Here is a 17,832-nt window from a genome sequence, read left to right as displayed (position 1 = left end):
TGTGTAGACAGAGAATCTGATTCTTTGTAACTAAGATTATTGCTCAACAAAGCTAAGCATCACTGCAGGCAAAATAGTGTCAAATCATCATAGATACAACACTGCCCACATTGTACAGTATGTGAAGAATTATCGTTTCAGATTGTCATTAGAAAATTATACATGACGAAGCTTACGTCAGACGATGATTTCATCACAATCTTCAGATACGTCGGAGAACACAACACAGGAACATGATGAGTGCATCAGCTATTCGTGACGGCGGCGTTTAGTATCAGGCTGAAATCAACACTGTTTAGGAGTGATTAGGAAACAAACTGTGAACAGTGTTAATTAACCTTAATTTCTAGAATGAAATTTTAAATTACGCATAGGCGTCAATCACAACAAACCGTAACTATTGTGAATGTTACTACAATGGCGCACCCAGAGCAAAATGGTGGTGATACAGGCGTCAATCACAACGAACCGTAACTATTGTGAATGTTACTACAATGGCGCACCCAGAGCGAAACGGTGGTGATACTATTAATGAAGAAGGACAATTTGACGATTCAGTTAATGTAGATCAAGATTCTGGACTTGAGAATACTACACTTATTGTAACAGGAGATAGTGGTGTGTTAGTTTAGATTCGCCAATTCACAGTTCAGAACTGGCGGTCAGTCAGGAAGTGAGTACAAATGTTGTTGCTAATAATTTAATATTGCGGATAGTAAAAGAAACGAGTCAATAAAATACAGAAGTATGGCACATTACACATAGTTCTCGACGCTCGTGAGATGAACTGCGTGATTTTTCCACAATGTGACCAAACAGAGAATTTGGAATATCTTTTACAAAAGTTCAAAGTAGTCAAATACTTAAGTAGTCACGACCTTATAAGTAATTACTTGCAACTATTTTTTTATGAAGGTAGCAGGAAATACACAGTATTTCGCATACCAGAAGATGTTACCAACTTAAGATAATGCCTTGTAGTCTGTCAATATCATCAGTGGCCTTTACAAGAGCATTAGATGACGTGTTAGGAAAAGATTTTTTTCGAACATGTAACACTCTACAAAAACGATATTCTGTTTAGTACTACCTCATGTGAAAAACACTTAGAAATTGTTGGTCATGTGCTAGAAACTTGTACAATAGCTTGAATTGCAGTCAACCTGGATAAAACAGAGTTCAACAAGTCGTAGATTAAATTCGGTGAATACATAATTACTTTGCGTGGAACTGAACCCAGTCCAACGAAAATGGAAGCAGCGGGAAATTTTTCAGCGTCAAAATGCCGTAAGTAACTGAAATGTTTTCTCGGTTTCTGCAGTTTCTGTTATGCTCGAGCCAAGGTAGCCCCTGAGGGCCGGCAACCCATATTACACCACAGAGGACGAGGTTGTCTATGTCCAAGGCATACCAAAAGCACCATGGTAAACACTGGCTATTTACATACAAGGTAATGGAAACAGACATTCCGAGCACTACTTCCTGCATGGGGAGCTCGATCCATGACCTGCAGGAAGTATCACTACGCCAAAACCTGATTGGCTGGAGACAAGTATTTAGGGGCTAGGACCAGCCCCGAAGTTCAGTTCACTACGGATGCCGACCTCGTTTAGTTCCCCCACTGAGGATTACGTCTTCGTCTCAGAATTGGACTTTTACTAGTGTGTATGTGTTACCAAAAACCTTTGTTGAAAATTAGGAGTGAACTCAATTAGGAGACTTTCACTGGCATCGTTATTGTTACCATTCGTTTGTTGTTCAGTCATCAACCTTGTGAACTCACATCAATAACAATTGTGTTTGTGAAAAATTGCAAACTGTCACTCACAACACTTTCTATTCTCGTTTTCTTCCTGGATGTTGTCTGTCTCCAACTGTACTTCTGAACTTTTAAAGAATGATACCAAGAGCAAATGAAATAAGGAACATCAAGAAGCATTTGAATTGATCAAAGAACAACTGCGGGAGGCACTGATACTTCGTCATCCTGATTTGAGTGAAATTTTCTATCTTGATAGTGATTCAAGTGATTATGCTCTTGGCGCCTAATTGTATCAGTTGAATGAAGTTAAGGGAGACACAGAACATCAAAGCGTTGAATTAGCGAGTTGTACATTTATTAACTGGGAAAGAAATATACAATCGCATAATTACAAGCAGTCACTATTCTGTGGGGTTTTGAAAAGTTTCGCTTTTACCTGTTGCGAAGACAGATCATAAGGCACTTTCATTCTTACTAAATTGCAAGGACAGAAATGTGTTAATGGATTCTATTTCAAAGTTCTCAGTGGGACGTGAATCCATTAATGTTGTGCATCCCAGGCTGAAGGAAAAGAGAATTAATTTCATGAGAGGTGTAGAAGGCTGATGTTCTGTAAGAAAGATACTATGTAATATCAAACAGAGTTCGGTTTCATCGTGTATTTGTGTTATTTTGTGTTTTCCCATATGATGATAATACCCTTCTCCCTGGCAGTCTATATTCACTCATCTCTTGACTCATTTCTGCATCTCTTTTAACAAATTACACATGGGCCTTTCCGTTTTACTTCATGCAACTGTCTATCCGCTTTTATGTCTTCGTGTCCGGCACTCATTTTCCACTTGTCTGTGTCTGCATCTTAGTTAATAAACGAATCAACCTTTCATATTTTAACTTATGCAACTGAATATCTGTCCTTCAGTGGCACAAAACGTTTATTTTTGTCACACGATATGCCGTTTCTTTTAATTTTTTTCTCATTTGGCTGAAGAGCGGTAAACTCTATCCGCTCACAGTCCACCCTCTGCTCATATGGGGCGGACGGGATGAAATAACAATAATGAAAAAATACGATGATTTTGAACAGTCCTCGGGTACTCTAGCAGGTAGCGCGATACACATCTTGCATTATTGCACCACGCTTACACGACGCCATGAGGATGCTATCAAGTCGTCATTTGGCTGTTACGTGATCCCTCGACACGCCTTTGATTGCTGTTACCTGCTAAGGGCCGAAACGAAATGGTTTGCCGCACGTCCTTCTGCACTATGGCGTCTGGCCTTTACCAATAATTAATGTACAGACTATTCCTTTCACTTATTAGCATAGTAATTACATTTTCCAAATCAGAAAAATATCGCCCGTGGAGTTGCTTCGGTTCAGGTTACACTACTGGCCATTAAAATTGCTACACCACGAAGATGACGTGCTACAGACGCGAAATTTAACCGACAGGAAGAAGATGCTGGTATATGCAAATGATTAGCTTTTCAGAGCATTCACATAAGGCTTGCGCCGGTGGCGACACCTACAACGTGCTGACATGAGCAAAGTTTCCAACCGATACACAAACAGCAGTTGACCGGCGTTGCCTGGTGAAACGTTGTTGTGATGCCTCGTGTAAGGAGGAGAAATGCGTACCATCACGTTTCTGACTTTGATAAAGGTCGGATTGTAGCCTATCGCGATTGAGGTTTATCGTATCGCGACATTGCTGCTCGCGTTGATCAAGATCCAATGACTGTTAGCAAAATATGGAATCAGTGGGTTCAGGAGGGTAATACGGAACGCCGTGCTGGATCCCAGCGGCCTAGTATCAGTAGCAGTCGAGGAGACAGGCATCGTATTCGCATGGCTGTAACGGATCGTGCAGCCGCGTCTCGAACCCTGAGTCGACAGATGGGGACGTTTGCAAGACGACAACCATCTGTACGAACAGTTCGAAGTCGTTTGCAGCAGAATGGCCTATCAGCTCGAAGACTATGGCTACGGTTGCCCTTGACGCTGCATCACAGACAGGAGCGCCTGCGATGGTGTACTCGACGACGAACCTGGGTGCACGAATGGCAAAACGTAATTTTTTCAGATGAATCCAGGTTCTGTTTACAGCGTCATGATGGTCGCATCCGTGTTTGGCGACATCGCGGTGAACACACATTGGAAGCGTGTATTCGTCATCGCCATACTGGCATATCACCCGGCATGATGGTATGGGGTGCCATTGGTTACACGTCTCCTCTTGTTCGCATTCATGCTACATTTCAGATGTGTTACGACCCGTGGCTCTACCCTTCATTCGATCCCTGCGAAACCCTACATTTCAGAAGGATGATACACGACCCCATATTGCAGTTCCTGTACGGGCCTTTCTGGATACAGAAAATGTTCGACTGCTGCCCTGGCCAGCACGTTCTCCAGATCTCTCACAAACTGAAAACGTCTGGTCAATAGTGGCCGAGCAACTGGCTCGTCACAATACGCCAGTCACTACTCTTGATGAAATGTGGTATCGTGTTGAAGCTGCACGGGCAGCTGTACCTATACACGCCATCCAAGCTCTGTTTGACTCAATGCTCAGGCGTAGCAAGGCCTTTATTACGGTCAGAGGTGGTTGTTCTGGGTGCTGATTTCTCAGGATCTATGCACTCAAATTGCATGAAAATGTAATCACATGTCATTTCTACTATAATATATTTGTCCAATGAATACCCGTTTATCATCTGCATTTCTTCTTATTGTAGCAATTTTAATGGCCAGTAGTGTAAAATAGTACTTATCGGATGAGTAGTTTAGAAAGTCCTTACGAGTGGTGTCACTAAGTAAAAGTCGTTTTAATTTAGGATTGAACAGCTATGATATACGGAAATGAGCTCTGTTATCAAGATAAGAAATTGATTAGCTTCGATATTAAACGATGTACTGATAGTAGCTACGAACGTAACTGGAATAATCGTTTGCGTCAGAGCGATTATTTTACGCTCAAGGCCGTACTTTTGTGGGCAGCGTATCGGCAGCACAAAAGGAAGCCTCTTCACGAGTAGGACACTCTCGATGGACACTATGTTGCGAGCACTTTTCATCGTGGCATGCCTGATGCTTCGCGGCCCCCAGAGCCAGGGTAGCTTGGAGTAGAAGGGGCCACGGCCGCATCGTGAACGGCGAACCTGCCGTCATAACAGATTACCCCTGGGTACTCGCCATAGAGTTCCTGGTCAGACAGGCTTGCGGCGGCTCCATAATCTGCACGACGTGGGCGATGTCTGCCGGCCACTGCTTCTATGACGACGTCAACAAGATGTCGCTGCGGGCCGGATCGACAGTAGGCGAGAGTGGCGGTGTCGTCTCCGGAATATCGACGGTCATTTACCATGAGAATTACGGCAGCATCACTCTCGACAACGACATCGTTGTCGTGCAGTTAAGCTGCCTTTTCGTCTATACATGGAGCATCAAATCTAGTGCACTAGTCCTTTTATCGAAAATGATGCGGCTTGACACTGTCGATTAAGGGGAGCCCGAACGATCCATCTCCTCCATGTTAATTTTAGCAAATAGAAGGAAATTTGTTTCTAAAACCATTAAACATATTGCTCTGAAATTTGGACTACATGTTCAGTGAGTATTTCTCTACAAGGTTGTAATGCCATGTTAAGAAACATTTTTTTGGTTTTTGTTTAGCAATTTTTTTAAACAGATGCTTCCTTTTTCTCTAAAATTTTGCTCTTTTTCTTCTATAACTCTTGAATTATACAATATTTTTTTTTTACAATTTGTTATAAAAATGAAGGAAAAGAAGTAAACAATATTGTGTATAAATTTCATTGACACATTGTTAGCAGTTTTTGAGAAAATGTTCCTCAAAGATGAAAATTTTAAAGTTACAGGAAATAGCTTCCAAAGTGTTTTTATTCATTCCTGTCCAATATGATAGATTATCAGCATCCTCTTCTTTTTCCACTGTTAGTTTCCTTTTCACAGGTCTTTCTTCCCTTTTGCTGCATGTTGTAGGCTTTTGTCTCTTCTTCCTGCACCTCTTAGTCTTTCTTCATCAATTAGGCTCATTGTGGAAATGGTGTTGTGTCCTGATTGGAAACCTAAACGTTTCAGCACATCACATTTGATAACGTTTCCTTCATTATATGTTATCACTGCATCATACACTCTGAAATGCAATGTTTTTATTTGTACAAACAGTATTTTGGGAATCCTAATCCAAATTAAATTATTTACACTTTCATTTGAATTTTATGTTTTCCCATGTAAACACTTTTCCAATAAACTTGGCTGTGATAAATCTCTGAATATGGGCTTAATTACATCAATTACAGTTTTTGGTAAACTGTTTTTATGGGCATATTCCTTTCCTGATTGGTACATACACCATGAGTCATCACCTGTAGGGCACAGTGCATGTTGTGGGTGCTCATTTGTTGATGCAGTATGATAAAATAATGCCCATACTCCTCTACTCATATGCTCAATTCTTCTTGTATTTCGCCTAATTGCACACCCATAATACCTCTGCAGTCTATCAGTTGCTTCATCTGTCAATCGTCTTCTTCCTCGAATCCTGCCTCGGGCATGGATGTGTGTGATGTCCTTAGGTCAGTTAGGCTTAAGTAGTTCTAAGTTCTAGGGGACTGATGACCTCTGATGTTAAGTCCCGTAGTGCTCAGAGCCATTTGAACCCTCCTCTTCCTCCAAAGGTCTTACGATCACTAAGCTTCTGGGATCCTAATATCTGCTTCAGTTTGCGCAAGCTAGCCCCCATGCACTTCTGCACGTGTCCAATGCACTCCTGTTTTTTAATGTGAATTTCATTGCCATAAGATTTGAGTTCCACTACGGCTTTATATCCTTTAAAGTCATCATCTCCTAGATAGTTAGTGTGTCGTACATTATACCACCACTCCTGTGACCTGGAAAAAGATGCTTTGACTCCCTCTACTTCCATCGCTCCACTCGTGCCGTGAAAATTGCTTCACAACTTTCACTATGTTCGTCCTTGGTATTGCCCTTACATCTGAAATGTTTTGAGAGAATAGCAACATCAATTACTTTGCAACTGCCTCCACTGGTAGCTGTCACAACTCCACCCACTTTCTCTGTCCATCTTCTCCACTCCCCACTCCCTGTACATCTCCTCTTCTTCCTTCTCTCCCTAGTCCTCTCCTCCTTTTCCTTTCTCTGTCCATCTCCTCCTCTACCCTCTCACTCTGTCCGCCTCCTTCTCCTCCCTTTCTATTTCCTCCTCCCCCTCCATCTGTAAATCTCCTACTCCCACCTGTCTGCCTGTCTCTTCCTCCCCTCTCTCTGTCTATCTCCTACTCCGTCCTTTCTCTGTCCATCTCCTCTCCATTTTCTCTGTCCATTTCCCCCTTCCCTATCTCTGTCCATCCTACACCTCCTCCTCCTGTCTGTACCTATCACTTCCTTCTCTCTCACTGTCTCAGTCTCTTCATCCACCCTTATCTCTCTCCATATCATCAGACTCATCTCATTAGGGGACTGGTGGTTCTTATCCCTATCTTCCCAGATTTTAACTAATAAATCTACCAAATTTCACTGAAATAGTTCCATGGATTTAGGATGAGCTTTTTGCCAGTGGCTTTACTCGCATATGCACATGTCAAATATATTTCATACATATGAGGTGTGCGAGAAAAGTGATGAGACTGATATTTTATCTACCAAATTTTTTATTTATTTCAGACAACATTACTGTTCACACGTATACACTGGTGGGGTTCTTTTTCCCACTCTTGGTAGCAGCAGTGAAAGGCTTCAACTGAAAGGACCTTTAACAAACGTTATGCCATCAATCTTCGTCTTAAAATTGCGGTATCCACTCGTGTGACCTTTGAAAAGTTGTAATAGGCCTATGGGGAGCGTTCCTTGTCAATAGCACACCTTTGAATGAACTCCAGAGCACTAAAATGACGTCCTATTAACACATTTTTCAATTTCAGGGAAAGAAAATAGTGGCAAGCGCACAGACTGAGCGAGATGGCGCAGTGGTTCAGTGGTTAGCACAATGGACTCACATGGGGGGGGGGGGGGGGGGGGCAACGATTTAGACGTGCGTCCAGCCATCCAGATTTAGGTTTTCCGTGATTTCCCTAAATCGCTACAGTACAATTCTGGGATGGCTCCTATGAAAGGGCACGCCCGATTTCCTTTCCCATCCTGCACAATTTCAAATGACCTCGATGCCGACGGAACATTAAACTCAAATCTTTCTTCCTTCCTCAACGCCTCAGATAAGGTAAGTAGAGAGGGGGGGGGGGGGGCGTAGAAAAAAAGGAAAGCTTATTGAGATCGTAAGTTCCGTGATGGAAGTGGTCGTGTGAGATGGGGAGTTGTCATGATGCACAACCAAAAAAATGGTTCAAAAGGCTCTGGGCACTATGGGACTTAACATCTGTGGTCATCAGTCCCCTAGAGCTTAGAACTACTTAAACCTAACTAACCTAAGGACATCACACATATCCATGCCCGAGGCAGGATTCGAACCTGCGGCCGTAGCGGTCACGCGGTTCCAGACTGAAGCGCCTAGAACCGGATGCACAATCCACTTCCCTGCAATGTCCAAGTTTCACTTAATTCACCCTTTACCCAAGGCTTTCATGGACAACTGTGTAAAACACTTGGTTGACAGTTTATCCTGGAGGAGCAAATTGCTTTTGGACGATACCCCTACATTCAAAAATCCATATCAGCTTTGTTTTGATCCTTTATTTGCTCATTCGAGCATTTTTCAATCGAAGATATGTCTCAGTGTGCCACTCCACACTTTGCCGCTTTGTCTCATGATCATACGCAGAAATCCACGATTAATCACCTGTGATTACACGCCTGAATCATTCGTGGTCACTGACAGTCCTCTCAAGAAGATCAACTCACACATTTCTTCGATTGTCCATCTGCTCAGTTGTTAGGTTTTTCTGCAATATTTTCCCACAAATCTCTCGCGTGTGCAAAATGTCGGTCAAAATTTGATGTAGCGTTAAAGAGTTTAACAGGTCACCCATCATTATTGTTAAACGTCGTTCTGATCTCACAAGAGGATGCACACATTCGATGTTAACGTCGGCTTGTGAAACTGATGGTCTCCCTGAACGAGGTTCATCTTCAACGTGTACTCGGCCTTCCAAAAATGATCTGTGCAGGCTAAAAGGTGTGCTATTGACAAGGAACGCTCCCCATAGGCCTATTACAACTTTTCAAAGGTCACAGCGTGGATACCGCAATTTTAACACGAAGCTTGGTGGCATAACGTTGCTCTATATTCCGCTGTTCCATTTTGTAACACACAACAGAAACTCGCGTGATGGATGTAAGAACGTGAAACGCGGACTAAGCGCCAGGAAGGGATGAACACACAGGTCCGCAAAATAAAGCTCACAGTGTTGCAAAATCACTTTCCTTACTTTTCTCAAAATCTCGTATTTAACACTTTTCATATGTACTTGTACACAAATTTTACCTGTATATCTAGCGAATTTCGCCCTGCACAAAGAGAGGGGAAGGGGAAAGTGGACTAACAGGGCTGGAATAAATACATACTAGGGCAACGGCGGGTACTAAGTTGGTACTGTATAAAACTCTTGCTCCACTGGAATTATCAGTATTACAGAAGGGCATGGATAAGTATACAAAATAATAAAGCATCAACCAAATATACCGCGTGTATTGAACCAGGGACCTAGAAACGACGAAGAGGCTTCGTCCAGCCGTAGCCCTCAGTGGCTCACAAGCTCACAATAGGCCACAGCAGTCCACCCACCACCGCCGCCACATCCCGAACCCAGGTTCACTGTGCAGTTCGGCCCCCAGTCGACCCCCCCTCCCCCCAGGCTCTGCGCCCGGGAGCTCTCATACGAGATGAGTGTAGCCCCAAATGTTTGCGTGGTAGAGTAATGATGGTGTACGCGTATGTGGAGATAATTTTTGCGCAGCAATCGCCGGCATAGTGTAACTGAGGCGAAATAAGGGGAACCAGCCCGCATTCACCGAAGCAGATGGAAAATCGACTTAAAAACCATTCGCAGGCTGGCCGGCACACAGGACCTCGACACTAATCCTTCGTGCCGAGGACCGGCACGCCTTCCCGCTCCGGAAGCAGCGCGTTAGACCACGTGGCTAGCCGGGCGGGCAAATACACAGTACTTAATATCATTATTAAAACCCACTGAGATCAGAACTTTACAGTAAAGGGGGCACGAACTGACATACGGAAATAAAAACACTCTTACCAACGGAAGAACAAAAGGATATCCAATCATACAATACTCTCAACCAGGGCCAACACCTTAAGCCAACAGTAGACAGACACCAAAGATAAAGAGACACATTAATCATATGTACACCATGTAGTAATAAGAGCAAAGAAAGCAACAGCACTAACAGGCAATATTCTGCCTAGAACATAATCAAACTGAGCACTATTCTACAATTCCAGGCCTAACCACCTCGTTGTGCTTCAGCAACGTGAAACTTTGGGTACTTAGGTTGGGCAGCACTGGCATGACCGTTTACTTGATGAGACAGCACTAGCCATTACAATAAACTGCCTTCCAACTGGCGTAGCAGAAAGCAGTCCTTAGCAAGCACTTCCCCACTCCCCATTACACTGGATCCCCTGGATGCTGCTCCAGCTGGAATGATGCCCCATAATGGCAGCAACCACATCCAGCCTGAGACATCCCTCGGCCCATCTGCTTAGCTGCTCCACGACACTCCCAGTTTATCTCCAGCCAGTCACTCTAGAGATCCAACTTGCTAACTGTTTTCGCTTTTTCTGGCCGATTCTAAACGCCTCTGCCTCACGCCAGAAAGTTTAAGTGCTCACTACAATTGCTGGTTCTGCTTGCGACCTCTCGCGTGTTCCGCTACAAATCAAATAGAATATGTTTGGCCAGTGACGAGAAAAACAAATGTGCCTCAAATCACGGCACAAGAGCAGTACAGTATTTGACATAATCTTTTTATAATGAACTATAGAAAATCATTTAAGGAATAAATGTCTGCATGTATGTTTTGTGTTTGTATGCTCAGTTACTTTTGATATATATCTATTACAAATGTGGAAATACTGTTTTTATAAACAATTTCGATCTTGCAGATCATTTTCAACAAAATGCTAATTTATGCAAGTAAAGCTTACATTTTCTTGATAAGTAACAAGGACGTTTTAGATATATCCATTTCAACAGGCATATGTGTTACTTTATTCATGCATGTATCACTGGCGTACCGCTCGGTGATCATCCCTCAGAAAGGCGCGAAACAGGGGAAATGTATTACAAATTTCCGTTTGCTCTGATATACAATCATGCTCATAAATGAAGATAATGCTAATACACGATGGAACAACGCTCTGGTGGGTGATTTGTGAGATTAAATCATCTCGGGGTATGACCATGCGGTGCATTTGACCTGTGGTCGTCGCATGGTGGCGCTAGCAGCAGTCCACATTCGCATTGTGTTGGTGCAGAGAGAACGGTGCTACTGGTGACCATGTGTTGAAAATGGCTAAAAGAACACATACTGATGACGTTATGAGGGGTAGAATACTAGTGCGACTGGAGGCTGGTCAAACACAGCAGGTCGTATCACGGGCCCTCCGTGTGTCACAAAATGTGATCTCAAGATTATGGCAACGATTCCAGCAGACTGGAAACGTGTCCAGGCGCTACAGTACGGGACGTTCACAAACACCACAAGAAAACCGATAACGCACCATCAGTGCCCGCAGACGGCCACGGAGTACTACAGGTAGCCTTGCTTGGGACCTTACCGCAGCCACTGGAACAGTTGTCTCCAGACACGCAGTCTACAGATGACTGAACAGACTTGGTTTATTCACCCGGTGACCTGCAAGGTGCATTCCAGTGACCCCTGGTCACAGGAGAGCCCTTAAAGCCTCGTGTCAAGAACACAGTACATGGTCTTTCCAACAGTGGTCCCAGGTTATGTTCACGGACGAGTCCAGGTATAGTCTGAATCTGAACAGTGATTCTCGCCGGGTTTTCATCTGGCATGAACGAGGAACCAGATACCAGCCCCTTAATGTCCTTTAAAGGGAGCTGTATGGAGGTCGTGGTTTGATGGTGTGGGGTGCACGTACACCCCTGCATGTCTTTGGCAGAGGAACCGTAACAGATCAGGTGTATTGGGACGTCATTTTGCATCAGTATTTCCGCCTTTTCTGGGGTGCAGTGGGTCCCATCTTCCTCCTGATGAATGATAACGCACGCCCCACAGAGCTGCCATCGTGGAGGAGTACCTTGAAACATATCAGGTGAACGGAGTGTCCTGCCTGTTCTCCAGACCTAAACCCCATCAAGCACGTCTGGGATGCTCTTGGTCGACGTATCGCTGCACGTCTTCAAACCCCTAGGGCACTTCAGGAGCTCCGACAGGCCCTGGTGCAAGAATGGGAGGCTATGCCCCAACAACTGCTCGACCACCTGATCCAGAGTATGCCAACCTGTTGTGCGGTCTGTGTACGTGTACACGGTGATCATATCCCATATTGATGTCGGGGTACATGCGCAGGAAACAGTGGCGTTTTGTAGCACATGTGTTTCGGGACGGTTTTCGCAATTTATCACCAATACCATGGACTTAGAGATCTGTGTCGTGTGTGTTCCCTGTGTGCCTATACTATTTGCACCAGTATTGTGTAGTGCCACGTAGTGTGGCACCACATTCTGCAATTATCCATAATTTACGAGCATGAGTGTATTTTACAGCTGCTGCGGAACCAAAATCGATCTTTCCGAGTTCATTCTCAGCCCAACAATAGTAAGGTATTGTAGTGTAGTTCTTCTAGAAGGACAGGGCATTTCCTTGTTACCTCCATCTCGTCATCATCATTATGTTAGCAGCGATTCTATTAAAGTCAATTTTGTGTGCAGTCTCTCGGCAGAATGCTCCTATGCTACTCATGCCAATGATTCAACTTTTCTCAAATTCCGAAGCATGTCAATAAGGTTCACGTTCACAGTCTCTGGAAGTGCTTTGGTGCCATTTCCAATTGAAAAGTTTCAGTTGCACATACTCTTTAGCCATTATCTAACCACACCATTGTTCATAAGTAGGAAAGGCATTTTTCTTCTCTAAAAGTACTGAAAATAAGTTCGTGTAAGAATGGAATTTTAATAACATATCCCACATGCATGTAACACAGAATTATTACTTTCGAAGTATTTGTCATTGAGTTCATAGTGTAGCACTTCCCATTTCAGTCAGTGAATTTTAGATAGTTCCTAATCCTTGTGAGTAACGTATCATGTTGTTCACAGCCTTCTGAACCGTTCCCGGTGGGATCGAACATCCAGATCGTCAACCTGCCTTCTAAAATCGGATACGAGGCCCCTGCAGGCCTCCCTGTTACTGTCGTCGGCTGGGGCTTGGACGGCGACGGCAACTGACCTGAATAGTTGCAGAAAGTGGACCTCTCCGTTGGCAAAACATCGATCTGCAAGGACATATTTGCCGATTACAATCCAGTTACCGAGAGTATGATGTGTGCAGGTGCCATCAACAAGAGAACCTGCAACGGTGACTCCGGGAGTCCGCTAGTGTTCGGGAGCATGCAGGTCGGCATCGCGTCCGGGTGGGACGAGAACTGCGAGTACCCGCAGGCGGTGTACACCAGCGTAGGCTTCTTGCGTCTCTGGATCCAAAATCAAATTAGAGACTAATAGATATTGGTGCCATATTTGCTCATCTCTGACTGGTACAGCTACACGTTGATAAATGCAGAAATGAGATTCATGAGAGTACATTCTGTTGTAAGCACTTTCAAGTAAGTATTTTGAGCTATACACTCAGAATTTTGGTTTATTATTTTCTGGCCTCCGTCCGAGGAGGGTCGGCGCAGCAAAGTCTGCTTCTGTTTGGTGACATGGATTGTAAACACAACAAAGTTGAAAATAAAAACATACGTTTGTGTAACGAAAAACGAGTTATTATCATAAAGGTCTGATATCGTTAGCGGAATTAGAAGAATCATAGCTTCATTTTTAATGTATAATATTAATCGTATGGCAATTACACTTCAGTGTAAAAATTCGTCTAAAATTCCACAAGCATCGGTCGCATGCCACGTCAGACTGATGTTTCAACGGCAAGAATGAACGCAGTGCTAACAGCCTGGTGAGAACAGTACATGGTCGAATTTATTTGTTTTATACGACGGAAAATATAACCTGCGGGCGTAGGACGTTCCTCCACAATGTGGAAAAGCCTGAAGAAAAATATTGAAAAGAATAAAACTGGCTATGGATTTGAGATGCTTATGCTGCAGAATATGTTGGATCCGCTGTCATTCCATTGTTGTTCGTCTGCTGGAGCTTGACATCCAGCTCTGGATATATTGTTGGATGGAGAACTGGGTAAGGAGACCAGAAATGATATGTAAGTGAGAAGCTGAGGAGAGTGTGAAGGTTGGGGTAGAGAACTCTCTAGACCACACTGCAAAGGTTTTGGTAGTAGAGCTTGTGATAAAGAATCTCCAGTGGGATTGCCGATTCTGCAGAGTGGGTTTCCGATTCGGTCCAAGCAAAGACGTCGAAGCTGTAGAAAGTGTAATGGAAGTTGTTCTGGTGTTCTATAATGGAAGTTGTAGTTCTGCTGACATGATGATTCTTGCATATGCTGTTATTTATAAATACACTCCTGGAAATGGAAAAAAGAACACATTGACACCGGTGTGTCAGACCCACCATACTTGCTCCGGACACTGCGAGAGGGCTGTACAAGCAATGATCACACGCACGGCACAGCGGACACACCAGGAACCGCGGTGTTGGCCGTCGAATGGCGCTAGCTGCGCAGCATTTGTGCACCGCCGCCGTCAGTGTCAGCCAGTTTGCCGTGGCATACGGAGCTCCATCGCAGTCTTTAACACTGGTAGCATGCCGCGACAGCGTGGACGTGAACCGTATGTGCAGTTGACGGACTTTGAGCGAGGGCGTATAGTGGGCATGCGGGAGGCCGGGTGGACGTACCGCCGAATTGCTCAACACGTGGGGCGTGAGGTCTCCACAGTACATCGATGTTGTCGCCAGTGGTCGGCGGAAGGTGCACGTGCCCGTCGACCTGGGACCGGACCGCAGCGACGCACGGATGCACGCCAAGACCGTAGGATCCTACGCAGTGCCGTAGGGGACCGCACCGCCACTTCCCAGCAAATTAGGGACACTGTTGCTCCTGGGGTATCGGCGAGGACCATTCGCAACCGTCTCCATGAAGCTGGGCTACGGTCCCGCACACCGTTAGGCCGTCTTCCGCTCACGCCCCAACATCGTGCAGCCCGCCTCCAGTGGTGTCGCGACAGGCGTGAATGGAGGGACGAATGGAGACGTGTCGTCTTCAGCGATGAGAGTCGCTTCTGCCTTTGTGCCAATGATGGTCGTATGCGTGTTTGGCGCCGTGCAGGTGAGCGCCACAATCAGGACTGCATACGATCGAGGCACACAGGGCCAACACCCGGCATCATGGTGTGGGGAGCGATCTCCTACACTGGCCGTACACCACTGGTGATCGTCGAGGGGACACTGAATAGTGCACGGTACATCCAAACCGTCATCGAACCCATCGTTCTACCAATCCTAGACCGGAAAGGGAACTTGCTGTTCCAACAGGACAATGCACGTCCGCATGTATCCCGTGCCACCCAACGTGCTCTAGAAGGTGTAAGTCAACTACCCTGGCCAGCAAGATCTCCGGATCTGTCCCCCATTGAGCATGTTTGGGACTGGATGAAGCGTCGTCTCACGCGGTCTGCACGTCCAGCACGAACGCTGGTCCAACTGATGCGCCAAGTGGAAATGGCATGGCAAGCCGTTCCACAGGACTACATCCAGCATCTGTACGATCGTCTCCATGGGAGAATAGCAGCCTGCATTGCTGCGAAAGGTGGATATACACTGTACTAGTGCCGACATTGTGCATGCTCTGTTGCCTGTGTCTATGTGCCTGTGGTTCTGTCAGTGTGATCATGTGATGTATCTGACCCCAGGAATGTGTCAATAAAGTTTCCCCTTCCTGGGACAATGAATTCACGGTGTTCTTATTTCAATTTCCAGGAGTGTATTTGACGATGCTGGTGCTGATTTTGTGTTTAACATTTGACGATGCCACTATGCCTGCAGTACATTAGGACATGCTTTTATAAAACAGATCTGAAGATGGTTATTATACACGGAAACCGGTAGTCTGATGACAAAAAAATTTATTCTATGTTCGGGTCACTGTTTCATTCGCGATCATGTAGCAGCTTGTAAAGTCGTTTTTTAAGTACATTGCGAAGGAATTCAGGCGAAATGTGGAATACGGCCCCACTGTGGTTTGTTGGAATATATGGGTTTCTAAAAGGTGAATATTCTGAAGGTCTTACAATTAAAGTTGTAGGTGGTTTTGAAGAAGTCAGGAAATTTGGAAATTTGTGGTAAGGTCTTCTGGGACCAAGCTGCTGAGGTCATCGGTCCCTAAGCTTACACACTACTTAATCTAACTGAAACTAACTTACGCTAAGGACAACACACACACAAATGTCCGAGGAAGAACTCGATCCTCCGACGGGGGCAGCCGCCCGGACAGTGACAAGGTGCCTATACCACGCGGCTACCCCGCTCAGAAGTCAGGGATTGTAAGTTGTGGCATCCTTCATGAGGTGATTAGTGGATTATATGTAGTGGTATCTTTGCAGAATGTGATTAGCATTGCAATAGGGAAAAGAGAGGGGACTGTTACAATTTAGCTAACATAGTCGTTGCAGGCTAGGCATTTCATTCTATTGCATGACTGAGTCGGGGAAGATTCGACACGGTCCCTACATAACAAAACGACGGCACAGTTAATAATGAGTTTGAGGAAACGTTTTCGAATATGGTGAAAGGAATATGGGAGGGCTGCTATTTAAAATGGGTAGGAATTTCCGAGTTTGTATGTAAACGTAAGTATTGCCGCCCATCTGGGTCTGCTGTGATCTCCTGATCAGTTCCCAAAATACGTGGAGATCGAAGGCTACAGCAAGGAATTAATTCAGAATGAGAAAAATGAGGATCTGAGGATTCTGTTGTCACAAGTCTTCACGAAACATCAGCTCGGGTATCTGTAGTTTTGGAAGCTACAGATTAATTTCTAAGGTAGCGCTCATGTAGGGTGATGTCAGGTTATAAAAAAAGGAAGCGGAGACAATATTTGGAACTTGTCAATGGAGACCACAGGTTACAATAAGGATTTAATCCAGCATCAGAAAACCATGATTTGAGAATTCTGCTGTCACAGAGTCTTTACTGGAAATTAGCAGGATTTTGTGTAGTTCGGAAAGACACATTTTCTTTCTAAGACTGTATTCATGTCGAGTGAATACAACATGTAATTGTTCATATCGAATACATTTGGATATAGATAGGGCTTTAGAGTAATATCCAACACTTATTATAATGGGAGCTATGTGTTTCTGACTCTGCATATATGGCATAAGGTATTTGTGTGTGGAAGTTTTGGGAGATAGCATCTGGCTTAGCGCTGCCCAGGGAGGAGCCTTAAATGCGTATTTTAGCGTGTCTCACACCCAATGGCGAGCACTACGTCTCTTTAGCCCTTTTCATTACGACGAACAATGGAAGAACGTCGAACCAGGGCTCGTTACTCCTATGTTGTATGAACAAGGAATTTACTAGGAGCACATACTCCTTAAAACGGGAATGTTCTAGCCCCAGACAAATCCCAGTGTACGCATTTTTACACATTCTGCAAATCTGGAGTACACTATCAGTTAAATGCCATAGCCAGTATCACAATATGTGTATTGTTTACTAATAATGTGTACTTGTGAAAATAGCAAAGAAAATTTTGCCTGCAACGTCATGAGGTCGAAGAACGACTCTTTTTTGACACAAGTTTCTCATGCTTTATAAATTTATTTAATCGTTGTGATTACAAACCTACATAGCCAGCTCCTTTTGGCGTTTTAGACTAGCATGATGCGTACCTGCACAGATTTGCGTAATAGCTATAATATTGTTCCGTACATCTACGTTAGTTTCTA

General features: G+C 44.4%; 1 protein-coding gene across 1 annotated transcript; it reads left to right on the top strand.

Moving 5' to 3' along the window:
• The first annotated feature begins 494 nt into the window (after positions 1–494).
• On the top strand, positions 495–13,474 carry LOC126419446 (trypsin-like). Its single transcript, XM_050086634.1, has 4 exons — positions 495–622; positions 4,875–5,082; positions 13,073–13,193; positions 13,305–13,474. The coding sequence occupies exons 1-4, from the start codon at positions 495–497 to the stop codon at positions 13,472–13,474; spliced, it is 627 nt and encodes a 208-aa protein (XP_049942591.1).
• Positions 13,475–17,832: the final 4,358 nt, after the last annotated feature.

The sequence above is a fragment of the Schistocerca serialis genome, chromosome 9, assembly GCF_023864345.2.
Source record: "Schistocerca serialis cubense isolate TAMUIC-IGC-003099 chromosome 9, iqSchSeri2.2, whole genome shotgun sequence".
Lineage (NCBI taxonomy): Eukaryota > Metazoa > Arthropoda > Insecta > Orthoptera > Acrididae > Schistocerca > Schistocerca serialis.
This window is presented reverse-complemented; position numbering and strand designations above follow the sequence as displayed.

What these genes read in the sequence shown, in the direction of transcription:
- LOC126419446 (XM_050086634.1), top strand. Translation starts at nt 495, where the DNA reads ATGGCGCACCCAGAGCGAAACGGTGGTGATACTATTAATGAAGAAGGA. An exon ending in GTAACAGGAGATAGTGGTGT is followed by an intron (nt 623 to 4,874) that starts GTTAGTTTAGAT and finishes CGCGGCCCCCAG; the next exon opens with AGCCAGGGTAGCTTGGAGTA. An exon ending in CTGGGGCTTGGACGGCGACG is followed by an intron (nt 13,194 to 13,304) that starts GCAACTGACCTG and finishes TGATGTGTGCAG; the next exon opens with GTGCCATCAACAAGAGAACC.